At 47.5% G+C, this 27,648-nt stretch overlaps 1 protein-coding gene across 3 annotated transcripts in view; it reads left to right on the top strand.

The window, feature by feature from the left end:
* LOC111855303 (synaptotagmin-2-like) overlaps positions 1-27,648 on the top strand; it is an 84,493-nt gene that overhangs the window by 49,362 nt on the left and 7,483 nt on the right. Inside the window, exons 1-5 of one of the 3 annotated variants that reach the window (XM_023834200.2) lie at positions 5,448-5,618; positions 20,758-20,986; positions 21,336-21,496; positions 25,959-26,093; positions 27,294-27,461. In XM_023834200.2, coding sequence (XP_023689968.1) covers positions 20,785-20,986; positions 21,336-21,496; positions 25,959-26,093; positions 27,294-27,461 — 666 coding nt within the window. In that variant the 5' untranslated portion in view covers positions 5,448-5,618; positions 20,758-20,784. Of the gene's footprint in view, positions 1-5,447; positions 5,619-20,757; positions 20,987-21,335; positions 21,497-25,958; positions 26,094-27,293; positions 27,462-27,648 lie in introns of those variants that run through there. The other 2 variants (XM_023834202.2, XM_023834199.2) reach the window with 2 other exon arrangements.

Genomic DNA, 27,648 nt, shown 5'->3' with positions numbered 1-27,648 from the left:
GCTGGTAGGGGGGGGGGTGATTTTTTTGAGTGGGGTCTCAAAGACAATGAAGCCACCTCTGAGTGCCACCCTACAGTTTGTGTCACCTGCAGCTGTGTCACGTTAGCAGTCAAGATTGTTTTTAGCGCCTTGAATGTACAGTCCCTCTTCTAGAGGCACTCAAAGGTCTCTTAAAGACGAGATACTTCAATGAAAATTTACAACGTTGTAAATGATTAAATGTGTGTGTTAAAGGGTCATTTTCTGTCAGAGATAAAAAATAAGATGCATTATATATTTATAAGTCACTTATATTAAACTAGCTTGCTAGCAAGACACATCTGCCTTAAAGGTTACAGTGTAGGAGAGAGTTTGATATTGGGGGGGTGGGGGGCACGACTGATTATTTTAATTTTATTGGTGGATGAATGAAGCTATTAAATATTGGGGGTACACATTCGCTTTGATTCCTCTGCCCCTGTAAACGTCTGTCAGTAATTGCATTTCATTATATATTACATATTATACAGTATATGTGTGTGCATCAGTGTCCGATTGTGTCCTGCTCACTGTAGTAGTGCTCACTGTTTATTGCAATCAACTGAATTAGCAAATCTTACTGCCAGAGGATGTCCAGAATGTATTTCCTGTCCTTGATTTTCAGTTCATTTTAAGCCCAGCTGGCACTTATGTGATTCACAGATTCCGGATTTACAGTTTGTTGTTTATAGAGCATATGAATGGCATCCACTGTGTTCCTGTGATGTAGCTGAATCAGAATGTCCCCTGGGTGTCCCCGGCAGGATTGATGTCAGGCAGTGACCTGCATGCCTGTACGCCTCACGTTCAGTTAATCATCCCGCGATGACACGTATCGGTAAATATGGCCCCCGGTCGATGCCGTGGCGTAGCCAAAATGCCCAGAAGCTCCTTCAGATGTCAGTTTCACCGTGGGGGGACCTTTATGCACCCACAGCCGGGAATTATTTTCTCAAGCATAAAATGCATCCTGGGGTCCACAGGTAATCTCCCGAAAGGGATATTGGCAGGTTGGAGGAGCTGATATTGTGGGGTGGTGCAGTGGTTAGCATGGTGATTAGCATGGTAATTAGCATGGTGGTTAGCATGGGGGTTAGCATGGTAATTAGCATGGTGGTTAGCATGGGGATTAGCATGGCAATTAGCATGGTGGTTAGCATGGTGATTAGCATGGTAATTAGCATGGTGGTTAGCATGGTCTCCTCCCACCTCCGGCACCAGGGTTTTAGCCTCCGCCTCAGCTCTATGTGTGGAGTTTCCATGTTCTCCCCGTGTTGTCCTGGGGTTTCCTCCAGGTACTCCGGTTTCCCCCTACAGTCCGCAAACATGCTGAGGCGAATTTGAGCTACCAAGCTGTCAGTGTGAATGGTGTGGGTATCTGCAGAGCTTCTGGGATAAGCTCTGGAGCCCCATGACCCTGTGTAGCATGAGTGGGTGGGGAAGATGGATGCAGGTAGTGGGGGTGGGATTTATGTGTGCCTTCCATAGTCATACGGAGGCTGAAAGTGGCACTGGGTCAAACTATGTGCTCATAACCCTCTTAAATGCCTTTTACACCCAATTTATAATCATCAAGCTAATCCTCTGTAAAAGTACTTTTGGATGGTAATAGTTTCTGTTTCCATGGAGCAAAGCAGATGTTTACATCGATCTTCCAGTTGCTTATCCTTGTCACGGTCCCCTGTAGCCTAAAGCCGGGTAGCGCCCGGGCAGGGGTACATCCTGGGCAGGATGCCAGTCAGTCGCAGGGCACGGACACCAATTAACCTGACTGCATGTCTTTGGACGACCGGAGAAAAGCATAAAGCAGAAGGAGGATCTGAAGCCCCAGCCCTGGAGATATAAGAAGACAAGACGTTCCACCGAGCCGCGGCGCTCCCTGAACACTATCCTTCTCTGTGTAAATATTTAAGAGGTAGAATTTCCGATTTTCTGTGGAGAGATTTCCCAAAAGGCTGGCAGCAACCTGGCCAGAGGACAGTCTGATACAGACACGGCTGCAGTGGCGTATGGTGCAGGCAGGCACTGACACGGCTGCAGTGGAGTATGGTGCAGGCAGGTACTGACACGGCTGCAGTGGAGTATGGTGCAGCCAGGCACTGACACGGCTGCAGTGGAGTATGGTGCAGGCAGGTACTGACACGGCTGCAGTGGAGTATGGTGCAGCCAGGCACTGACACGGCTGCAGTGGAGTATGGTGCAGGCAGGCACTGACACGGCTGCAGTGGAGTAGTGACAACAGAGTGACCCCAAGGCACTTTACACGGGATGTGTTGTGTTATAAGTATAAGCAGTATAGGAGAAGGAGCTACACAACATTTACCAAACAAAGCAAGAATGTAATAAGACTAAGCTATTCAAATCAGCTGAAAGTGCGACATTAAGAACATTGGGGGAACATGCAGATGCATCAGGCTAGTGGAGGTGTTCTTGGAAGAGATGGGTCTTGAGGCCTTTCTCAAAGGTAGAGAGGGAATCTGCTGACCGATCATGTTTCCGTAGCTCGGAAGGAAATAACGATCTGTTGCGTAGAATCTTGTAAGGAGGGAGACCTTCTGCGTTGTTGTTTTGTTAAGCTTTGTGTAAAGACCAACAATGGCGGAAGTACAGACAGCATACAGACCAGGGGAATCCGAAAGCGGGGTTGTGCAATGAATAAATGATCTTCTTCTCCACCATGTGAGACTCACAGAATCCTTTACAGGGGGCTGTTTGTAGAGGATTCTGCTTAACAGGCAACTGTGTGAGAGGAAGGATTTAGGTTTTGGGGTGAGCAAAGCAACATTCCAGCCATGAAGAAGTCACTGAAATTCTGGGCGACACACAGACAAAGATGGGTGATTTCACCTTGAGATAGTGACACCCCTCCCCATGATTACATTTGCTGAGAGGAGGGGGAAGCCCAAGATCCGGGGTGCAAAGTGTATACACAAATCTGGGACAAATAGCTAAATGGTTTTAGAAAAACTGTTTTTCAGGGGGGACTGAGACAAAAAATATCTGGCTGAAGCCCCCCTAAATAGGGTCTAGAGCCGCCCTGGGATACATAGGAGCTGGCCCTTCCTCCTCTTCATGCTCAGTCTTCCTCAAAGAATGACAGTCTGACCTTTTCGCTTTAAAACCTAAAGTATCTGATCTGGCAAAATTGCCATTCATCTTCAAATCACTAGGTTTGTAAAGATTATCGTGAAATTGTTACATTGGCCACAAAGAGACTTGTACTGGGAAATAGTTACATTTTTGGAATATATAGCAATATTCTATACATTTAAATGCCAGTTCAGGAGAATAAAGATGTACTGTATTCCTGATGCATTCCGGTGTAGATCATCCTAACCAGGACTGTGATGATAATGATCTGACCTTTTCCCTTTGAAACTTACAAAATCTATTTTGTTAAAATTATCCATCCATCCATCTATCTTCCAACCATTCTGGTCAGGGCCATTCACAGATGTATTGTAAAACTAGGCAGTAACACATGAGCAGGGTTTGGGGGGGGATTGTTTTATGTTGTATGCTGACATTTTGCATAAGAGGCTTGCTGCTGCCCTATAGGTAGAGAAAATAATAGGTCATGTTCGCATGTGTTAACACATAACGTAAGCAGGATTCAGGTTTTCTTGTACCACCCCCCATCCCCCCCCCCCCCCCCGCCCACAAAGCACGAACATCAAATTCCACCGATGCAGTAACATCAGAAAGAGATTTAAAAATGATGTATCAGTTAATCATGGGAAATATTTCATATTGTAATATATAAAGCATAGTATACATATAATATTTTAAACACAGGTTCAGAATGAACAGCTGGTGTGTTCCTGCTGCACGGCTTTTGAGCGTAATTGATCGCAGGAAAACGGGAAGCCCGATGCGGGAGGTGCAGATCATGCTGACCCGCGCTACGGTGCTTTCCGGACGTCGGCGGTAGAGAGAAGCTGCGTGATTGAGGCCGTATCGATTTCACCTGCGAGCGTCCATCGCGCACCGAGCGGGCCAGGGGAGAGGCCCCCCATTTAACGGGGGGCCGTCATCGTCTGCGCCGCGCGCCATTACCGCTCCCGTGGCCGGGGATCATTTACCTTCCTGAGGAAGCGAGAGGGCGACGCGGCATTAACGCAGCGGCGGAGTGCCAGTGAGCCAAGATGGGCGGCTAATCGAGTCCGGCAGTCGCATCGGCGTCCCGGGCTGCTCAGCAGAGAGCACGATCGATACGGCGGAGTAACAGAGTAAATGGAGGTTCTGTGTGGTTATTGGAGACGTGTAGTGATGCTGGACTACAATAATGATTATAATTATAATCATCACCATAATAATAATAATAATAATTATTATTATTATTATTATAACTCCAGGACCCTGACCAGGTTTAGCAGCTAAAAGATGGATGGATGAATGGAATATCTGTGCATTTAGAAGTGTAAAATCTTGTGTTCCTCAGAAAAAGGTATCTTCAGATAAGGGTGACTGAGCCTGGCCAGCTTCCATGACCTCCTTCAGAGAGCAGAGACCATCTGAAGGCTCGCTCCGTCTCCGCAGGCATGTGGTTAAACAGCCTCATTCATGGATTCCGGAGCTGCTGGCCACTTGGTTTAGGGCCCATGTGCTGCTCCGAGCTTCAGAGCTGTGAGTCACACGCCCCGACTCGGGGAACTGAACACCCCCGTAGCTGATCCACAGAGTCCCCCATCAACAGAGCTGATGCTGAAGTCTTCAGCTCTTCACCCCCCCAACCCCCCCCCCCCCCCCACCCCCGTGATGACCTGATCTTTCCCAGCCATTTATTTAGCAGACATTTTTATCCAAAGAAACATACAATTGCAAAAGCAGGATCAGCCGGTCCCTGGAGCCGCTGGGGCTCAGGGGCCCCTCTCAGGGGCCCAGTGGTGAATCCACTCTGCTGGCGCTGGGTTTTGACCTGGCTGAGCAGGACACCTTCACGCAAAGCATGGTGTGCGACTTACATGGTGATTCCTGGGGATTCGAGGCTGAGGATGGCGGAGAGGGTACATGGGGGGGGGGGGTGGGGGTTACTGATGCATGGGGATGCATCATGGCGCACCCCCGGCCTGGAACGCAGCTCGGACAAACTGGGAATGCTGCAGTGTGCGCCGTGGACCTCATCCCGCCTCTCCGCTGCCATGCGTCCCGCCTGTCCTCCCACACGCGTGGAGCGCGCACACGCGTGGAGCGCGCACACGCTCCGCCGCCCCCCGTCCGGGACGGCGTGCCGCCGAGCTCCTCTGGGACCGGCCTCAGATGGCGGGGGATTGCGGTGGTGCGGGTGTGAGTGGCATGGCAAATCGGGAGCTGGGGAGGGGGGGGTGCGGTGGAGGGTGGGGGGGGAGGGTGTTGGGAAGAGAGTGAGAGGGAGGAGGGGAATGAGGCAAGGGGGGAGGGAGGGGGGAGAGAGAGCGAGAGAGCGGGAGAGCGGCAGTGCTGCAGTGGAAGAGAGCGAGGGGGAGAGACTGCAGCTCGTGAGGTTGGACAGGAACGACCCGGGAAGCTCACAGACAGGCGGCTCTGACATACTAAGCCCAAGTGCCTGGGGGTGGATGGGCCGGCCCGTCGTGGGGACCAGCACCGAGGACGTCTCACCGGTAAGGGCGGCGCTGGTGTCGGGGCGGGGGGGCCGCGCACACCTGACCCAACGGGCTGGTGGCACCGAATCCGTTAGGAAAGCTGCCGTCGGGTCCACGCGGAAGGCGAGGGGCCGTTTGGCGCGGCTGCAGCTGCGGGGACGCATGCGTCTTGCTCCACGAGCCCGTGCTCTGTCAGCTTGCCTCCTCCGTGCGGAAGAGTCCTGTGGTGGACTCTGCCTCGGGCAGCTTTACGGGAAGCGAGCTCGATTCGCCGGCCGTCTGGGCTGCGTTTGTGTACAGCGTGACTTTATGAAGTCAGGGTGGCGAATCTGGTCAGCTCCTTCATACGCCGGGAGGAGCTGCCGTTTGTTATATAAACCTACGGTCTCATACTGTATGCCTGCGTCGAGCCGTTAAGCTTTAAATTCTGCTTTTTTCTTTATCTTCCGAGAACGTGGAATGCACCTCGTAGCGTATTTAAACAGTCTGACTGTGTTTTGGGGACAGAAGCTCGGCTATCAAACTGTAATCATTCTTTGTGCAGTGGTGCTTGGAATCATTTTATACTTTTTTTGTTTTGTGGACTTTTGTACTTACAAAACTACGTGGCTGTCGACTGCCACCTCAGATGTTCAGAGATGCCAAATACGCCGGATCGTGTGATTCCCTTCCAGAAACACCTTTTGGCCCAGACACTAGAGGGCGCAGTCAAGGGCAATACTACACCTTAAATAAAACGTGACTGTGTGGATCCCGTAGCAGACAGAGATTTGGCACAATTAGGACACATTGTTCGATTAGAAGGGGATGGATGATAACTGGTAAAGATGATGGCAACGCGAGGTTCTTTATTGAGATCACAAAATCAATATAAAGTGGAGTGTATACGTGAAGGATGTGTGTTTTTCACGTCATCGTTCATCACTGTACGTGTCTCATTATGTGTTCAGGCATCCATCTGAAACCATTTAGCATAGCATGTTTTGCAAAGATGGTCCCTGAAGCAATAAATGACATGACAATCACAGAGTCGCTCCGCAGAGAGTTCTCCTGCTCTTCGTACGGCCTTCCCCGTAGCCAATCATAATCAGTCAAGGTGTCACATGACACACACAGTACTGATGCCTTATACATCCAGATGTGACCTCAGACTTGAGCTAGGGATCCTGCTATGGCCTGGGGTCTCCTACAGAATTTTTTTGTATATGTCTGCTTATTTATATGTCTTTAAATTTAGTTATATATGAGCCTGCAAATACATGTAGAACATGCTAGAAACCGTCTGGAGCAGTGGTTGCCAAAGATCTCCTTTAACATCTCCAGCAATTCCATATCGTCTCACCATCAGGCAATCTGTCTTTCAAGCCCATGAACATTTGGACATGAGCTGCTGGTGGTGAAATATAAAATACTCACATTTATGTGTGAGGAACGCTTTGGGTGAGCGAGCAGTTGGGGTTAAGGGTCTGGCTCAGAGGCCCAGCGGGGATATGATCGCTCTGCTCCTGCAACCTCAGATCCCCAATTGTGCTACACAGTGGCATAGAAATAAAGGTGGAATAGCTGTGGTTTTGGAACCACAGCTTTGAAGCTTTTCAGGTCCTTACCTGAAAACTGGTACTCAAGAAGTATTGTGATTGTCTGCTCTGATTGGCTGGTTTATGCCAGGAACCCACAGAGGCTGCATGCCCTAAGTAAAGATGGCTGACAGAAGGAAAGTGGTCCATGCATGCTCCATTCACATCATCTTCTGATCATGCAGCCCCTGCCGTTTTCCAAAACACACAAATTTTCCTGCTCCTGTCTCTCCTTAGGCTTCTAGTCACAGCCAGAGTCGAGTTTGTCATATTGGAGCTGACCTACTGACCAGAAAAATGCTTCTAACATAAGAAGCTCTTAGTCTTCCAGGGAAAGCTCAACCTCTACCATCGCCCCCTGCTGGTGGAAAGGGAGCGCCACATGTTTCAGAATTGCCAAATCACTTTCCGGTTGCAAACGAATGTGTCCCCTTTACGATCAATCCCCGAAATGAAGAAGCAGACCTTTATCGCTTTAGATTTTCGAAAAGCGGCCCTAAGCATCATCTAATTTACCGTGCTAATTAACACAAATGCGAATGCTAATGTTGTCATACAAATACGGCTCGTTATCGCTTTGAATGCATTAATGAGCGCTCGCACATCTAAAGCGAAACGAGCGCTGCGGGGGCCGTTCCTCGAGAACGTGCGGGCCGGCCCCGCCGGTACCCACAGTGTCCCGGGGGACGGCGCGCGGGAACCAGCCGGGAAATGAGGTCCCGTGGAGGATGGGAGAAGCGGAGCGTGCCCAGGGATAAGGCGAGGCTCCGGGCACAGATGTCACACTGCCAGCAGATGGGGGAGACACCACACGCCTGGTTACGGCTGGGGTGGGGGTCACAGTGCGAGAGCTTCCCATATGCTGGGGCCAACAGGACAAATGGAGTGAAAAATGCATTCAAGTAACAGACATGGAAGTTTGTGTAGGCAGGGTGACCTTGTTTGTGTAACCAACGTCAGTGATTCCCTCTGATTTTCCTTAATAGGACCTGACTTAATAGGATCACCAGTCTTAGAAACCCTTTAGCAAAACTGCAGCGAAAATAGAGACACCTTGTTCATTGCAGTGGGAAAATTCTTTTAATCTATCTCATCTTGCTCTCCGTGAGACACAAGCTTGGGGGTCACAGCACAGGGTCAGCCAGCATCCAGAACCCCTGGGGCAGCGGGGGGTTAATGGCCTTGCTCAATGATCCAGGGAAGCGTAAGACCATCAGCCGGGGGATTTGAACCGGCAACATTCCGACCATGGGTTCAGAGTCCTAACCCACTGAGCAACACAATGCCCCCTGGAGCCAGAGTGGGTGTAATATCCGGCCCCAGCAGCCGCCTCATCGGCATTGGGCCTAACATACTCCTGCACGTAACCACATGCAAGCCGTTTGTTTGCCATCCACGTAACCCAATTCTGCCCAATTCTCCCGCTCTTTGATTCTCCTGGTGCCTAGAACTCGCCTGTTCTCTAAAGTCAGGCTAATTGTTAATCTCCTAGCCCTTTAAATGGAGATAAAAGGGCATTTTAAAGCCTGTTTAGTTTGTTTTAGAGCCTAACTGGCTGGCTGCATATCTGTTCGCATTCGATGCTTATTATATTATTTTGTTTATCGGATTTGTTTCACCGCTGCGACTCGCAACTGCCGGTGGACTTTAGGAGCAGAAAAACGTGCATGTTATCTGCCAGGAACAGGGTATCCAATGCTTTGCTTTTTATCTGCCGTTCACAGTACACTGTACATTCACTCATGCATACCTCTTTCAGAACTGCTTGTTCAACGCAGAGTCACAGTCAGCTTGGACACCATCCTAGGAAACACCGGGAAAGAGGCGGGACAATCCCAGGATTGGGATGCCAGCCCATTGCCCACGTAGTCATACCTTATGGGCGATTCATCGCCACTAATCCCCCCCCCCCCCCCCAAACAACATGCCCCTGGATCGCAGGACGGAAACAGGATATTCAGAGGAAACTCCGGATGTAAAAATGCACAGACAGAGTATAATGTCCACATGCAGAGGCTGAGGAAGTCGAACCCAGAGCCCTGGATGTGGGAATTCTGGTCTTCCCGCTGAGCCATCCTGGATGATTAGATGCACGTTTCCGTGGTGATGTTACGCTATCTGGGTACTTTCAGGTGATGCGCGTCTGACAGTATTTCTATCCCTTGCCTCTCCCTTCCATAATTTGCAAGTACAGAAATGTATCTCGCTTGGTAACACTTACGGAAAACGGTTCTCTGATTCTGGATGAGGCGAGTCAGACCAACCACTGCGCTGGGTCACGTTTGCTAGCTGCTCAGTCAACTTCTGCCAAAGGCCAGAACGGCGCAACATTTATTACAACCGCAAAAATCACAGCATGCAGTCGCAGACTGTACCTTAAAGGCAGCGTTGGCTTAATGGTTTGGGAAGCGCCCTTGTAATTGAAATATTGCAGGTTCGAATCCCTGATCAGCAAGGTGCCACTGAGGTACCCTGAGCAAGGTACTGTCCCCAAGCACTGCTCCCCGGGCGCTGAATTAGCTGCCCCCTGCTATGTCGCATATGGGTTAAATGCAGAGAACACATTTTGTTGTTGTGCACTGTGGTGTGTCAACAATGACAAGTAATCACTAAAATTCTAATTCTAAATTCTTAAAGGTACAGGACACATTTTCTAACACCAGTGTCCCTGTGGGTGAAAATCCAGACCCTCCCACCAGCTACTGATGCTGTCCAAACCATCCTCCTTGCTGGGGCGTTAGCAACCGCCTTCAGCTCCGTGCTCATGCCACATTGATTTATGTTGCTATTGATAAAAACAGACTTGCATTCCTATACAGACTTGCATTCCACATTTGCATATATATGATGTGTAGATTAGTTTGCAATATGGTGCTGAAATAAACTCTCATTAAGGGAAAAAAAAAAACACAAATAAATTATGTGTAATCGAGTATTATGTTAGGAGGGGTGTGGCAAACAGCTATGCAGGACAAAACATTGAATGAAAAATGACAGTTTTATCAATCCATTTTTCATTCTGATTCAGACTTTAATAATTTATTGCTGCTACTGGATAGTCTTCTGTGTAATTGTACGATAAGATCGCTCCAGCCCACAGAGAGAGAGCGGTATTTATGCCCATATTTCTGTCCAAATGAAAGTTATATGGTAGATTATGGATTCTTTACGTGAGAATATTATTTTGCTTATGTGGGATTTTTGCTTTACAGTTTTATGGCGAAAACCTGCAAACACCGTGTGTAAATCTGTGAGTTTGGATCATTAAATTCAGCTTGATTTCATGCTGCGTGATACGGGCTCTGATCAGGAATAACAAGCCTCTCTCCTCGGTCATTCTGCCGCTTGCTCTTGGCCTTTTCTCTCGATTGCTTATCTAAAAAGAAGAAACCAAATTTGAGCCACAGCAATAAATCAAAATGGAAATGTTTTATCCCTGCCCACTCGCGTCTTTTTGTCCTTTCCTGAAAAAAAATGCATTTCTTAGTCCTGAAATAAGATGATCTTAAATCATTTATGTGAAGCTCGGACCATTAATTATTTATATGAATCCGAGCGCCGCATGAGCTTGGAGCTGGACACAGATGTTTCTGTGGCTCTCTGCGTTTCGGTGATTCTGCTTAAGGAAGAAGAGGATTCCAAGCCCTTCAGGGTGTGATTGTGTATCTGGACGCTTCACAACATTCACTTACCGCTGACGGAGTTCCTGACCACTCAAACCACACGTTTGCCTGGGGCCCCCCAGGTCGCCGCCCCATGATCCTCATATTATTTGCTAGCTATTTATTTCATTTTTTTAAACATCTGGGGAGAGCGCGGGTGACATTTTCAGTCGGGGCCGAAACCACAAACCGGCCCTTTCTCACACCCATAAACTACGTGAGGTTGTGGTTAAGTCAGGGGGAACTAAGGTCAAAAGACTATGACAGAGAGTCCCTTCAGGAAGTGCTGATGTCCCTTTGACTGGGGGGGGGGGGGTCTTTTTTAATGACTGACCTGTGTGTATAAATAGTTAAATATGATTTTGTATTGCAGCCATATGATACTTATCTGGATGAATCCCTTAAATAAAACCCCCCCAGCCCCCCACCCCACCCCACCCCCCTTCACCGCCCAATCATCATGGGGTCCTTCTTAATGTCAGCGGCAGGGAAGGTGACATTTACACATACACAGAGCTGTCAGGTGCCTCGGTAGCCAGAATCACTGGTCAAGCTGCTTCCTCCCTGCGGAGGAAGCCCCCCCCCCCCCCACCACCACCACAAATACGGAAAGAGGCAAATGGTGTCTATTCACACTTCAGAATACAAAGTGACGGTTCTGCATTTTGCCAGTTTATACTGCTAGGCATCTTATCGAGCAGCTTCAGAGAGATAATGATCATAGATGCTGCGTGAATTTGCACACATTTGCTCGCGCGTGCACACACATACACACACACACAAGTTGGTTTTCCTATCTAAATGGGGACCATCCATTCATTTCTATGGGAAAAACCATAATCCCAATCAAGACACCCTTAACCTCTACCTATCCCTAACCTTAACCATAACTAACCAACCCAAATACAAGACTTTTGGTATTTTTACTTTTTTGAGTGCATTCACAGATTTTTATAAAACTGAGGTTATCCAAATGGGGACCTCAAAAGATGTCCCCAAAAGTAGGGAAATTTCAGGTTTTACTACACTTTGGGGACAATTTGGTCCTCAAATGTGATCTACAGTATGCAAACCCACACACACAAACACACACACACACAAATATGCTTGCATGCATATACCTTTGTATCCATATCTTTGTGGGGACCTTCCATTCATTTCCATGGGAGAACCCCTAATCCCAGTAATGACAACCTTAACGCCTACCCAGCCCTGACCTTAGCCTTAAGTAACATAAAAAAATACAAAATAACAGGTTTTCATCACATTCAGTCCCCACAATGTAATATGTACATGACCCACACACACATAGTAACTGACATGTTTAGCAAATTCAGTTACCCCACCCCCAAACCCTTTTCCTGAATCCTTGCCTTATTCCATTTTATGCTTTGTTTACTGAACCTTTTCCTAGTGAAGCGCCATAAAACGTACTGACTGCCGCAGGGCACTTTCTCCAGCACCGTATCGTCCAATCGGATCTCGTCCTCTAAAGTACGAGTATGCAGCAGTGCGATTTAGGGACGATGGTATCAGTCATTGTCACTTTTAATGCTTACAGCTTATCGAGAAGGAAGCCAGCCCTCTCCTTTTTAGAGTGGAGGAGGTAATGAGGGGCAGGTCCCACACTGCCCGTGAAAGCAGGCTGCGGATGAGAGGGTCTGCCATTTTATTTTGGTTATTAAGTAGGACAGTGCAGGGCGAGGTTCACCGTGGCCGATTCTCGCATCACAGTAACCATCTGAGCCTCATGCCGAAGGTCGGGCTGCAACCGGAAATATTAAAACATATTTCATTTCAGGAGTGTCTCTGATCAGAAGGTTACCAGTTCAAACCCCAGAGGCAGTGATGTCACCATTGCGTCCCTGAGCACAACCCTTAATGGCCAATTGCTCGCGGGACTGGCTGACTCTGCTTTCTCAAAGTAGACAGGGAAGGACACCTACCCCATTTGCCTGAGAGATTTGACCCCCCCCCCCCCCCCCCCCCCCGCCACCCACATTCAAGCACCCACCCCCTAAAAAGTCTCTGTGCAGCATTGTAAAAATGTCAGTTGCTTTGGCTGAAAGCATCTGCTAAAAAAATAAAATGTTGGTGTAAAAATAAAATTCCAGAGATATTGCAGATTCAGTATTTAATGTGTTGTAAGATGTCTAGCTACGTTAATGGGTAAAGAGTATCAATGGTGAACAGATTGGGATAGTGGTTGAGCTCAGCAATGTCAATAACAGTGATGAAGTAAAGCTTAAAGCTGGACGCCGATGCTGTAAACTTGCTATCGGTTTCTCCATGGAGACCTCGGCTGACCTGGGAACTACCCCTCATCGCTGCAGACCCAGGGAGGCCCTGCCGCAGATATCTCGCCATTCCAATCTCCCAGACATTTTCCTGTGTCTTTGCTTTCATTCTCTAATCCGAATCATGCACGCTAACTTGTTCCTCCCCGAACGTGGCGCAATATTACAAAGAATATTACATATTAATATCCACCATAAACCTGAAAAATCTCTCGCAAATTTATTCCACTTGCTTTTCGTGCTGTTCTGCCTGTTCTGCATCCCTGGAATCCTGAGATGCGGACGCTTTCTGGGGGCGTCTTGGGACCAGAGTGGTGACCTTCTGGCAGTTGGTAAAAGAAGCATGTTGAGACCTGCGAATCTCAGCATACAGGAGGAAATATCCATGGCTGTATCACGTCCCTTTTGGAAATAGAGCAGCATTTGTGTTGTTATGCAAGATATGGTCCAATGAACCAGTGAGTGGTCCAAGAGGTTCATAGATTCAAGGAAGACCCTGCTGTTGTACTCCGGATGAGTGCAGCCAAACTGAAACACTTTTGTAAAGTAATAATGATCTGAGTATTTGGGTTAACTCTAACAATATGCTAAAAATATGGCAAAAATGGTAAATATTTTAGTTTTTGGAGAAACTAGACAAGCTATGATTCCATATGGTGATTCTGCTGAGACACCTTTGGATCCAAGGATGTGTCCACTTATACTGTGGATATCTAAGGAAGGTCATTTTCAGGAGACACACTAAATATGCCTTAGGACAGTAAATCGTACGACTTAAAATCAATAGTGGGCTGTCCACTTTGCACTTTGCCTTGCGATAGTGGAAACCCCCCCCATGAAAAGCCATTTTTATGGCGTAGATGTAATTTGATGCTTCAGTACCCCCCGGACTGCCCTGTGCCGAACTTTAACCATGAGGGACCAAACCTTATCGGTCAGTCTTTAATCAATGAGGCCAGATGACGTCCAGTGACCGGTGGGCCGCTTGGTTGAATGATTATTTATCTTTTAAACGCTTCTGCTGATGCCAGCTTTTGTGTGGACGGGTTTCCCCAAAGAGGCGATCGTGAATGGGAACAATGGGGCCACGTCCCTGCCGTTTGAGGGCCGCCGTGATGTCGGCGTGAACAGCTGCACGGGGAGAGGCACGGACTCCACAGGAGGACAAAGGAGCCAGCCGCAAACCTGCTGCTTTAATCAGCTGTTGTCAGGGAGGCTCGTTTGTTGGATGATGGAACAGATGCAGTTGCGTTTGTTCATTGTTTCTGCGTTATTAATGGGGAAAAACTGACCAGCGATGTTAATTAATGGGTGAGAATTGGAGGAAAACCTGACCCTGCCCTAGCCACACAGATGCCGGGGTAGGGGCCCTCTGCTGGCCATCCTCCACAGTGCACTTCCTGTGGATCATTTAAATTTCTGCATCTGAATCCTGGCCTCAGCAGGCTGCGAATGCTGCTTATATAGGAATTTGCATATCTGACAGCTTTGGACAATCACTGATGCCCATATGTTTTGAAGCTCCTTAGTGAGGGATATTTAATTCCAGTTGGGATGGGGCACACAGGCAGTGCCATGCCTGGGAGTCCATGCTGAGGGTTTGGATTGTCCTGCCCCCTTCAGCTGTTACCCGGGGGCCGAGATAGTGACCTCCCTCCCACTACCATTATCCTATTGTCCTAACCTGTCCTTAAGGTGAATACTATTCTTCTTAACTATGAGCTGAATATTTCCTAGTTGTTGGTTACAAAGTCTGAAGCACCATCCCAATTATTAACCACACAGTGAATTAAACTACAAGATGAATTATTTTGAACTGGGCACAGTATTCACCTGCTACTCTTTCATATGGCTGGCAGTGTCTTCTGACAGAGAATCTCCATGTTGTAATGACATATTCTAATTATACCAAGTAGGACCTTTAGCGATTATGTATTTCTGGCTATAATCCCATTTAGCAAACTCGCCAATATTTTATCAGACGTAATGTGAGCCTGCAGAGATTCCTGAGCTGGTCTGTTAGTCTTTACAGGATCACTGACAACCACTAAGCACCCAGTGCCAAAGGTACCCCGGCGTCGAGGACACTTTCCACACAAGAACACAGCACAGATTAAGATGCCACTTTAGTTGTGAAGATTCCTAAGTCTTCACATTTGTTCTTGGAGCAGCCAGGAGAGCCTGTCCAGTGCCGGGCTCTGGATCTCGGCGTCCGGTGACCTCTTGGCCGTCCCCAAGACTCTAAGCCGATTTTAGACCTTCCGAAACAGGATTTCTCTGAAACAGCATGTTCCTGTAAGCAAACATTCATGCCACTCATGCAATAAGCCTCTGCCCGACTGTTAAACCCGGCTGGATAAGACCAGGAACGTGGCTGAGAAGGTCCCAGAGAAGCATGGTAACATTCTTGACAGTTCTTCTCGAGTTAGTGTTATATTTGCACTCCTGCCCCAGAGTTGACCCAGAAGTGCAGGCCAGTGGATGAATACCAATGGAGAGATAAGCTTCAGCAGTAGCGGCCCATCACAGCTGCTGGTTCTGGCTCTCCCCTGTTATCCACATGAGGATGATACACGCGTGGGCTCAGGCCACTAAGAAGCCTCCCTGGCCCCCGTGGTCCAATGAGGACCCATCTCTGCATCATGTGATCAAGCTACCAAAGCACCCATTGGAGTAAGAAGCTGCTTAGCCTGTTAGCCCAGTTCAGCGACCCCAGTGAAGACTTTCTGAGGGAATCTGAACGAAGACAGTGTTTCCTACAGGCAGACCTGTGACCCTTAACTGCAAAACCCCTTGGCCCAGAACTGCAGTGTATCCAGTACTGATAATAATAAGCACACAGGTCCAGCAGCAGCACCAGATACCCTATATGAGGACTCAAAGAAGACCAGAGCATTCCCAGGATACATTTAGCCAGTCAGGTGACCTGGGGTGGCAGGCTGATTACATCTGCCTGTCCTCCATACACCGCTTCCTCCCGTCTCCTGTGTGCCGTAAATTAACCGGAGTATATAGCAGCTAGAAAAAAACCACAACAAAAACATCACGAATAACCCTGCAAACTTGCCACATTGTGGCAAGAGAAAAGCTTGGCTGCCTGCAGTGCATCTGCCTTTTTCGGTTCCTGTAGACAAGGCAGCTCTCTGGTTGTGCACTGCCTGGCCCAACGCTACCTGCGTTCCTTCTGAAAAGGACACTGTTTCCCCAAATAAAGAGCCCGTTCCCTTCCGAGCCCCGTGTCATGTGGTTCTGTTGACTGTCCCACCCAGAACAATGCTGATTTGGATTCTGTTTACTCTCAGTCTCGTGTCTCCACTGACCCGCTGTTTCAAACAAACTTAGCTCAAATGAAAACCCTTTCTGCATAAATGCCTTGCTAAAGAACACTGTTGAGCTCAAGGTCACAGTAGACCATGATTCCGTAGCCTACACTTTATGTTTATGTGTGCTGCCTGCGTTTGGGGGGGGGGGGGTGCTTACCTGTAATGTTTCCCACTCTGATTGGTCGTGAAGGACTGGAGGTGACCTTTGTGCGGGTTGACCTCAAATGTTGATTGACAGAGTGACAGTCTGATATCATTAAGAAATGTCACTGAACGTCTCATTTGTGCAGAGAAAGAATCAGGTGACCTTTCTGGGGAGACGTGAGAGGAGAGGAAAACCTTATTGCAGCATTTTTTGAATACTTTTCTAATGGCAAATTGGGAATTAAAAAATTCAGACACTGTTAAACTGGAGCAAATGCAGCAGCATTTAGGGTGGAAAAAACTGCCTAGAGACTAACGTCTTGATGGCAAAGCCTATAGTGGGGAGCCCCCGCTGGATCGGTAAGGAAGAGCAGGCATGGGGGAGGAGAGTGTCTGAGCACCAGGCCGTCCCCCCCACCCCCCTTCCAGGTTATAAGTGCTCCATTTCGATGGCCGACGATCACTTACAGCCCCCCACCCCAGCTGCTAAACAATCACGCTAAATTTCATGCTAAATTTACCAAGGGGGACCCCCTCCCCCCCCCACAGTCACGAAAATTTACACAGGGCAACCCAATCCCCCCAGATCGAGCACCTGCCCTCGAAAAGTCTCTGCATAGCACTGAGACTGAGGAAAATTGTCATTCTACTGCTTATAACTAAGTGGTTTGAATGACGTGTTTTTCTACTACACAGCAAGAAATAGAATTCTGTACATCTGTAACGATAAAAAAGGAAAGACGACCATTAAAATTACACTCATTTAAAGTGATTCTTGTAAAACACACAGCTGGCGCACGACTGGTGCAGTAAAACGAAACTTCAAAAATCTCCATTGAATATTGATTTGCTATGTCACATGATCAATCGTCCATCATCCCCTCTGCTCAAAGGTCTCCCAGACCGCCTTGCATTCCTTGAGCATCAGTTTCTGAAAAGCTTAAAATTCAACAGGACATAATGTCCTTCCCAGTCGATAGGCTATGGGAGTTATAGGGGCTTTAAACTGTCAAACTGATGCAGTGATCAATGGACATGAAACAGCAAAGTCTATACCTACTTCTTCTGGAGATATGAAGCAATCCGCAGCATATCTTAAGAATATCTTGTGCTCCTCCGAGGAGCTGTTATAATTTGATCTATTTGAATGAAAATTGTGACTAAGATCTGCTTAAGCTACCAACATGATGATGGTTGCCATAGTGGTCCTTTAGATAGGAGGTGAACATCTTCTAGATGTTTGTATTGATAAAGTGGAAGGTCCTTGTGGCTTCTGATCCATATCAAAGTGGATCATATCAGAATCAGAATATGAGCATCTCTTGCATATTTATGACACAGCGTGTATGATGCTATATAAAATTCCTTCTGGAATAGATAACACAAGTGTAGTTATATAGCATTTTTCCCAATCCGGCCCTCCGGGTCCTCCAGTCAATCCGCATTTTTGCTCCCTCCCAGCCCTTGGTAGAGAGGGAGCGAAAACGTGGATGGGCTGCGTATCCCAGAGGACTGGTTTGGGAAACGCTGTCCTATAGGACATCATCCAAATCTCTCAGAGCCAGGTCTTCCAGATGTAAATATGCAAGGAATCAACCATTCCAGGAGCAAAGTAAGTCCAAAAACACCATCAGGACATGAATAACATCCTCATCACCAGCATTCCCGGCATTGCTAGACTGCCGATTACACAGTTGTTTTTGATGTAGTGTCTGTCACCGCATGCAGTTGTTCTGGATATAACAGCTGTCCCAGTAGACTATGGGACACGCCTACAGAATTCTAGGACCATAGTTCTAGCTTCTGTGTTTGGTTTGGTGACTTTGTGAGGAGTTGGCTTACTGGGAGATGCTATCTAATCCAGTACATCATGTTAGGTTCATGGTGTTAATTAGCCATCTCTCAGCTCATCAAATTCCCTTACCAAGGCAATGGAATGTGAGGGGAACAATGTAAAAGTCGCTATGATGGTGTTACACCATCTAAATGCAGTATTCATTCTTTTTCCCCTGCTTACCTGCAATGTATCATCTCAAAAAAGGCCCACAAACAATTCCTTGGATATATATCAGTTATATGGCACTTCATCAGTATCTGTGCTGGAGATGCAATCGAGAGCTTGCTGGTTACTTCAACGAAAAAATATACGGAATACCCGGGCCCAGCTCGACAGCTTGCCAAAAGGGACGCCGCACAATCGGAGCCTGTCAGCTTAGTATCGTTTTCCTGTTAGTTGATGAGAGAAAAGAAAGATTAAAAAGTAATACAAGAAGAATGAGGGAATTCGGTCCCACAGATGTGTATTCCGATACACTGAAGAGAGGCCTCCTGTGGCTTTCTGGGACACCGTGGTACCAGCATGTGCAGATGCTTGTATGTGTGACTCGACCGGCCATCAGGTTCTGTACCTGTGGCCCATTTGAGAGAGTACCTGGACAATGGCTGCTAATGCTAAGCTAATTCTCCGGGTGAGAGAGGGCTGGTGAGGTGTCTAGGTAATGGCTGCTAACGCTAAAGCTAACCGTCTGAGCAGGAGAGGGCCTGTGAGGTACCTAGGCGATGGCTGCTCGTGGTAAAGCTAACTGTATGCACGGGAGAAGGTCTGTGAGGTTTTTGGGCGATAGCCACTAGTACTGAAGCTTACCATCTGAACAGGAATTTAGGTAAAGGCTATTTGTGCTAAAGCTAGCCAACCAAGCAGGAGAGGGCCTGTGAGGTGTCTGGGCGATGGCCACTAGGACTGAAGCTTACCATGAGCGTGGGAGAAGGCTTGGGAGGTCAATGAGCAGGAGACCACCTTTTACCCTCCAGAAATTCTGTTTGGCCTTCAAAGGAACCAGACATCTAGTCCATTATTAACAATCATTTACAGTAATGAGAATGATTTTATGCAGGGAGACAAGTTAGTTTAGTATGTAACTGCATACTGCTTTTTAACCTTTGTTTCGTATACGTAATTAGTGTTGATGTCCATATTAGATGTTTTTATTGTATTGTTTTTTGGGTCCAGGCAAATAAGACTGATTGGCACAGCCCCGTGTAAGTATATAATATTGTGCATTTCAAAAGAAATTATTACATTCTTCATGGTAGTCTGATTCTTGACTTTTATGTGGAGTCTAAACGTGATTATTGAGGACAATGCGCCGTGATCCTGGGCAGGATTAGTGGTTAGGGCTGATGGGCAGGTATATATTCAGGACATGGGTCAGCTGGTAGGTAAAAACATGGACAGGAGTAGGAATCGGCTGTCTCTGAGTAATTCATCACTGGACAGAATCTCTGACCAGACCAGACAGTCTCATTTAATTCAGCGATCCAGTTAAATGTTTTGGGACAGGTTCTGGGCTGTTTAAACATCTCCAACGGGCTTATAAACACAGTTTCATTATGCCGGGCAGCTCTAAGGAGTCGCTCCATTGTTTTCACAACATCTACTTGTGTGTGAAGACAGTGTGGTCTCATGCTTACAGGCCAATAGCCTGCAAATTCTAAAAAGATTTACCCATCTGAAAATCTCCCTGTGAATTACTTACGCCCCTCTTTAAGCCGACTAGGCCTCGACTAAATCTGGAGTGACTAAGACGTTTGCTTTCTGCTCAGCCTTCTGTCTAGAGAGCAGAGGTGGAGATTTCAGGTCCAGAGAGTTCCAATCCGGACCAAGATTTTGTTTCAACCAACCAGTTGAGTATAAAGAGTCACAGTCACAGAATACTCAGCTGGTTGGTTGAAACAAAATCTTGGTCTGTATTGGTACTCTCTGGACCTGAAATCTCCACCTCTGTTAGAGAGCGTGGTAAACTTGGAAAGCACGGCCATTTTGGCTCCATCCAGCATCAGTCTGCCTTCCCATGATCAGCTTTTCCTGCACTGAGAAGTTCATACGCCAATATAGTAAAGCTGTAGAAGTCATTCATTGTGAACTTCTCAAGTCTCGGGAAAGCAAATAGAGCATCGGAGGAATTAATAAGTAATTAATTAAAAACAAGTGCATCTATTTAATGTTGAAGCTGCTCAGAAACGTCAATGTATCTCCATACAATTGAATTTGAGGATGAAACATTCCGCTTCTCCCCAGTAGGGGGACGGTTCAGCCCGTCTCCGCACAAGCCCAGCGTGTTACACATTGTGTGCTGCCTGTCCGCCCCCCACAGGGATCGCGCCTTGCTTAGCCGTCGACGATGAAGTGGAACCTGTTCAAAAAGAAGCCGGAAGCCATGAGGGCCCCGGAGCCCACCGGCGCTACCACCCTGACCGCGGCGCCCCCCCCGGCTGAGCCCACGGTCGCCGACAACTCCACCGAGCCCGGCGGCGCAATCAACAGGAAGGACTTCTTCGAGGAGATCAAGAACAAATTTGTCAACGAAATCGATAAGATACCACGTGAGTGTCCCTCCCCCCTCCCCCCACATTAATGCTAACCCCGTTTACTCGGCCCTGACGGGAACCTTCCGGAATCTGTCAGTCTGATTTATATTCCTCCCGCAAGCCTTTGACATTCAAATGAAACCCCCCCCCCTCCCCTGCTGCCTTCAGATTGATCTGAGGTGGGTGCAGTTAGACCCCCCCCCCCTCCCCTGAGGCCGCTCACCGGAATTAGATTTAGGCAAAACGGCCCCTGTTTACTGCATCTTCTCACCCCGGCTCGGCTGGGAGAATCCATTCCATGTGCGGGGGGTTGTGAGAATGCGGGGGGTTGTGAGAATGCTTAAATGCCTTGCGTGTGCCGCAGTGCCATCGTGGGCCCTCATCGCCATCGCTGTGGTGGCGGCCGTCCTCATCCTCACCTGCTGCTTCTGCATCGTCAAGAAGTGCTGCTGCAAGAAGAAGAGCAAGAAAAAAGGGAAGAAGGGAAAGGGAGACATAGGGATGAAGAACATCAAAGGCGGAGAGGTAGGGTCCCCGGAAACAGCCACGCTCCCCCCAGCCTGTCCAAAAGCCTCTTCTTCACCCCCACCCCCCCGCCCCCTCCACCAGCATCTGTGTTCATGCCTGACCTCCTAGGGTGTGGTTTCTGCCTGAGAGGATTAGGCCTCTTTGCCTACGATCGGAAGGTTGTTGGTTCGAGCCCTGTGCTTGGGAGAGTAGCCACATCTCCATGAGGCCCTTGATCCGGGCCCTTAACCCCCTGGCCTTCACTCTCATCTCTATGTGTGTGTGTCTTTAAAAAGGAGAGCATGATGGGATATGTGAAATCTAACAGATTCCAATGTACCTGAATAAACAGGAGAAAGTCGGAGGGGCTCAAAAAACATAATTGGATTGGGTTTGCAGCCCGATATGATATGCCTTCACGGGGCCCAAAATCTCTAGCGGCTCCCCGGTCTGTACAAATGGCCAAAAAAACCTTTGTTTCACTTTAATTAAACTGCCAGAGTGAAACAGAACCTAATGAGGAATAGCTGCCTCTGAATTCACGCTCCACACTCGCAGCGTGTTTGTACCAAAAGCTCAGGAGGTTCCTATCAAACAGCAGCCTCCAGGCGGCCCCTCTGCCAGAGTGCAAAGCCACAAACTAGCCCTTTGTTAACGCATCTCAGGTCAAGTGTGGCCTCTGTGCCTCGTCACAGCGCGCCCTGCTGGCTGAGAGTAGCGGCGGATTGCTCCTCAACCCCAATGTTCTTTCTAGCCATCTAAAATTCATAGGATGTGAATGATTTAACAGGTCACCTCTGAGAGTCGAGGTTCTCACAAAAACATACCTCTGCATACACCCCTGCACCTCCCCCCCCTCACCCCCCCCCGGGCTCTCCTCATTCCAGAACCCTGGGCTCTCCCATCTTCTTCTGACCAGATGTGCGATTACGTTCTATTGTGGTTTGGGACTCGTGAGAGAAATGACACCTTAAACTGCACGGATGTAGCGCACTTTCCAGTGAGACGTTTCTAATTAAAGTCGGGCTGCTCTGGAGAACGGAGAACGGGGGTTAATATTACTGCTGCAACAAAGTCAAGCGCACGATAGGCAATTACTGAATTAAAAGAGGTCGCTTTAGAATCCGGGGTGTTTTTTTCTCCAGTCAACAGCAGTAACTAAAACATTGTTAATTAAATAGCTGTAACATCCTCCCAGATATGTATACAGGCAGTTTTCGACTGACGTAAGAAATCTGTTCTACAAACCATTATGTATCAAATTTTACATAAATCAGATTTAACCTCCAGCAAAAAACACATAAGCCAAAAGTATACTATTAACTAGTAACCATGGCAGCTAAAAAATTGGTAATGAGATGATACATTTTACAATATTACAATAGTGACGAGAGACAATTTGTTATTAAATGCCAATTATAGCAATGAGTTCTTTCAATGTTGCTTGTTTCATAATTTAATTTTAAAAATAGGTATAATCTCCCCTATCTTTATGGACTAGCTAGTAAGACGATAGTAAAGATCACATATTAAATCAATGAAAAGATATAGTGTAAATTTACTTGTAGGTGTATTTTGCCTTTTTGCATTAGTGCTTCTGTAAACTCTATGTATCTTGTATATTTTTTTGCCTGAGTGGGATTTACGTAAGTCGACAGCTGCCTGTAAATATGACGGGGGCTTTGCGTGCGGGGACCCTGGGCTGTCATTTCTCCACGCCCCTCTTCACTGTTATTGTTACGGTGTTGTTTCTTCCTCCTGTGGTGTCCGTGAGTTCACCCTCTCCCTCTCTCTCTGCTCCTTTCCTCCTCCCGCTTTGTGTCTTGTGCGCGCGCCGCGTATCATGACTGTCGTTGGACCTCCTCGCTCTACGGTAGGTGGACGGCTCGTAGCGCCCCCCCCCTGGCAGCGCAGTGTAAGCTCAAATGCTGGGTGGAGGCGCGGGTGCTTGACAGCCTGTGTGGAGGGAGGGGGAGGGGAGGTGGTTCAGCTGCTTCTGCATTCCGTTCTTCGCGATGCACCGTTTGCCTGGGGAGGCCAAAGATGCCGGCCGGTGGGGGGGTTAAACTCTAAAACGTTCAACGGGCTAAAATGTTGTTTTTTGTTTTGGAAGACGAGCATCCAGTTTTCCACTGGAAAGTCACCCTGAGGTAGAAGGATGATGTGGACCACGTGGGTGGCCACCAAACTGCATGCTGAACTGGCATGGATTGTTCTCTGCTGAAATATGAGGGGCCTTACCAGACAATGATCTGTGAACGAGATTCCAGTGTCGATGTTACTTTGAAAAACCCTTCCTGAAATTCATTAAATATAGAGAATGGTTCTAATGGTTCCAACAGTGCTCCTTGAGCTGGTACTTGGGTTATCTAGCACTAGATCACCCTAGTTGTTCCTGTTCAGAGCAAGGGATGCACTACAGATTTTGGCCCCCATGAAAGAATATCATTGGGCCCCTAATCCAGAACAATCCAATTATTTTCCAAACATTTTAGGGCCCCTGTCAGTCAGGGACCCTTGGAATTGTCCTAACTCCCCCCCTCATAAGGCACCACTGGTTCTAAGCACAATTGGACCGCTAGCATCAAAGACCATAGACATAAAATTCTGGTTCTGCTGGAGACCCGTTCAAAGATTAGTCTTGGGAAAGCCACCCGCATTGGAGGTGATGGCACCCTGGGGAATGAGCAAACCCGATCCATACGGCACCCTCCATGCTGATCTGTCTAAACCAGGAGGCCCTTGGGGGGGGGACCCGCCCTGACTGAGGAAGGGGCGGATCGTGAGGCATGCCCCTGCTGGCGCAAGCCCGACCCCTGCTGGCGATGAACTTGAATGAATACGCAGTCCGCCTTCAGAAACATTCTGCATTGGGATGCATGGATCAGAAATGACCATATTTGCTTCCTTTCCAAAGTACTGAATGAAATCATCATGATCGCAGTTCATGAAATAACCACAAATTACCCACAATCCCCTGACTATATATATATATATGTCGCTTTAGCTGATATGAGATCATTATACCCCTCAATACCGCGGCATGCTTGCTTTTCCTCACTGCTTGGCCTATAAAAAGGCAAACCACTCGATACCCCGGAGAAAGCGTCTGACACAACCTTAGAGACTATTTACGGAATAATCTCCCCTATCAACTGCAGATCTCACCGTCAACCAGGTCAGTCTGACAGGCCTCTCCCACAAATCAAGTGTCCTGAGAATCAGAGTAAACAGACTCGATTCATCCTCAGAAACATTTCTTCCTTTTTTTTAAAAAAAAGGCAGATTCATTTTATTTCTGTTATTTCTGTATGTCTGTCAGCTGGGATTCTTTTTTATGGGCTTCCTTTTCTATTTAATTAAACCCATTCTGTCAGCATTGTTCCTTTATTCTTTTTGAAAATATTCGCAAACCATTAAAAAAGAAGGCTTCCATGTCTATTCTGGTATTGTAGGAAAAATGTCTTTTATTTTACAGTTAAAATTTACATTTTTCAACTCCCACCCCCCTCTCCCACATATAAATCTCACATATCGTGGTATTTCGTCAGATTTTGGTTGCTCAGCCCGAACAATGAAATGCCCATATTCTCAGCACATCTTATACCCCATTTTTCTAAAATTATCTTCCCCAGCATAGCATCAGGATGCCTTCGTTACACTCAAGCATTTAAACCACAAAGTCCTGCAGTGGCCCAAGACAGAGTGAAGCTTTGGTTCAGGGCTGATCTAACATCTTTCTGAGACGACCGCGTCGGTTTGCAAGCCAGAATGCTAAGTGCTGCCTGGTGGTTTTATCTGCTGCGTGATGTGTGAGCCCCAGGAGGCAGGGGTGGGAATCCCCTCCCCTCCTGACCTCTCACCCGCGGGCAATTGAAACACGTCCAATCAGCTGCCACTCCACTAAAATGACAGCAGAGGTCTGCCAATCAGAACTGAGGGCTGCCACTCTACAGAGGATGCGGTGTCATCGTGGCGATGTCGTTGTAGCATTATGGTATCGTTTGGTTCAGTTCAATCCACAGAGGACATTCTAAGATGATGGGTCACCTAGAAGCTACATACTTGATTAAATGAGATGAGATGAGGTGTGATGAAGAAATACAGCAGAAAATAACTTTGGTAGAAATTCGTAGGGAAGCATTGTATATTCAAAGGGAAGCAACATACATTAGTATGGCGGTATGATATACCCATTGGCTTTAGTACTTTAGTACTTCTGTCCAGACAACAAAGATTACATGAGCGTTTATGTTCATATTATATGCGCTAAGGAGCCACACAGAAACATGCATCGCCGAATGATGTCATTAGTCGCCAAGTCTGGATGCCCGGCCGTCAGGTAACGCTGGCCAACCGGACGCAGGTAGGTGCCGTGACTGACAGGTCCGAGGGGGACGGCATGCCTGGGTCGGGGTCTCCACGGCAACCATCCGGCCGAGCGGTTCGCCCACCAGCCTGCCTGTTTTCGCTGCTGCAGAAACTGCAGGACGATGATGATGACGACGACGTAGAGACGGGGATGACTGGGGATGAGAAGGAGGAGGAGGAGAAGAAGGACGAGAAGCTGGGCAAACTGCAGTACTCGCTGGATTATGATTTCCAGGATAACAAGGTCGGTCTGCCGGGGATGACGCATCACCGCTAAAGCGCTAAAGTTGGCGAAAAATGACCTGCCCCTAAGTTACACTTCAGATTCAGCTACATGCTGACTTCACAAAACAGCTTATATGACTCGTCTTAAGTGGTGAGCCTTACAAATGGAGATATTAAAAAGTCCTTCATAAAGTTAAATGTGAGCTCCAGTTATTGTATTGCTTACGAGGCAAAGCTTTATCCTCAGATCATAATTCAGATGAATTTCACGCACCAGCGCACGAGATGAATTGGATGTGATTTGGAAGTAACTGAAATATCGTCCTGTTCAGCTACAGATTCAAGGGTGTTTATCCATTAAGACACTGCTTGAGAGAATTAATTATATTTCAGGAAATGCTCGAAACGCTCGATATTCATATAAAATGGGTGGGGCAAATATTTAATTTGTATTTTAAGGGTAGAATAGAGGGAGTAACGAATCAGACTAATTAAAAATAAGAAGTGTAAAAGGAAATTCTGCGAAAAGGGAAAAAGGCTCTTCCCTATCTGTCATCTCGCAACCGTGAGGAACACGCACAGATTGCATTTCTTGGAGATTCTCCAGCAGAAGGGGATGATGGATTCCACGAGGGTTTTCCCCCAAGAAGGCAGTGACATAGAGGGTGGGGTGGCAGGGGGTGTAGCGAATCAAAAACATCCTCAAATGGAAAGCCGAAGCTTCTCCGGGCTGTGAGTTTTGGCATCATAAACCATTGGCTTGCATGGGGTTCCCAAGGTTTGGGGGCTCCCTATTGGCTAGAACGACGATTTTTTTTTGTAACCAATATTATGCAGTTAACAAGAGGTACAGTTTCCTCTCATAACGAGTGGCCTGGTACAGAAAGCCACAGCGCCACCACAGGGGATGAGCAGCAACAGCATCCCTGGGATCAGTGGTGGTGTTTACCACCACTCACATCATTTTAATGCATTCAAAACAATCATATCGCATATAATGCATTATAATGCATTATAGATGTTAGATTTAAGTAAAGTGATACCGAATTTAAAAACAATTAGCTTCAGCATCATGGAGTATCAGTTGATGGTTTAATCACAGCTGTATATAAGTAGCTAGCTGCCTTGTGAGGTGAAAGGAGCATTTCTGGGGATGTCAGTACCCCCCCAAAGGCCAGTCCTGTCCCTCACTGACTGATGTGTCTCCCCCCCCAAATAGCTGACCGTTGGCATTCTGCAAGCAGCAGATCTTATTTCCATGGACACGGGAGGCACCTCTGACCCCTATGTCAAGGTCTTCCTACTGCCCGACAAAAAGAAGAAGTACGACACCAAAGTGCACAAGAAGACGCTGAACCCTGTCTTCAATGAGACCTTCGTCTTCAAGGTGGGTCATCTGGCCTTTTCTTATACTCTGTTATCTCTGCTAACGGGACCTTATATATAATACCAGTCAAGAGTCTGGACACAGAAGATAACTACCCTAAGCACGCCTCAAGGTTCTGTAAGTTTGTGTGAACAAGGAACAAGACAGAGTGCAGCGACAGATGACCTGCGCCCCCCCCCCCACCCCA

Source organism: Paramormyrops kingsleyae, chromosome 18 (assembly GCF_048594095.1).
Source record: "Paramormyrops kingsleyae isolate MSU_618 chromosome 18, PKINGS_0.4, whole genome shotgun sequence".
NCBI classification, from domain to species: domain Eukaryota; kingdom Metazoa; phylum Chordata; class Actinopteri; order Osteoglossiformes; family Mormyridae; genus Paramormyrops; species Paramormyrops kingsleyae.
Note: the sequence above shows the minus strand (reverse complement) of the source record. Positions and strands in the feature narration are given on the sequence as shown.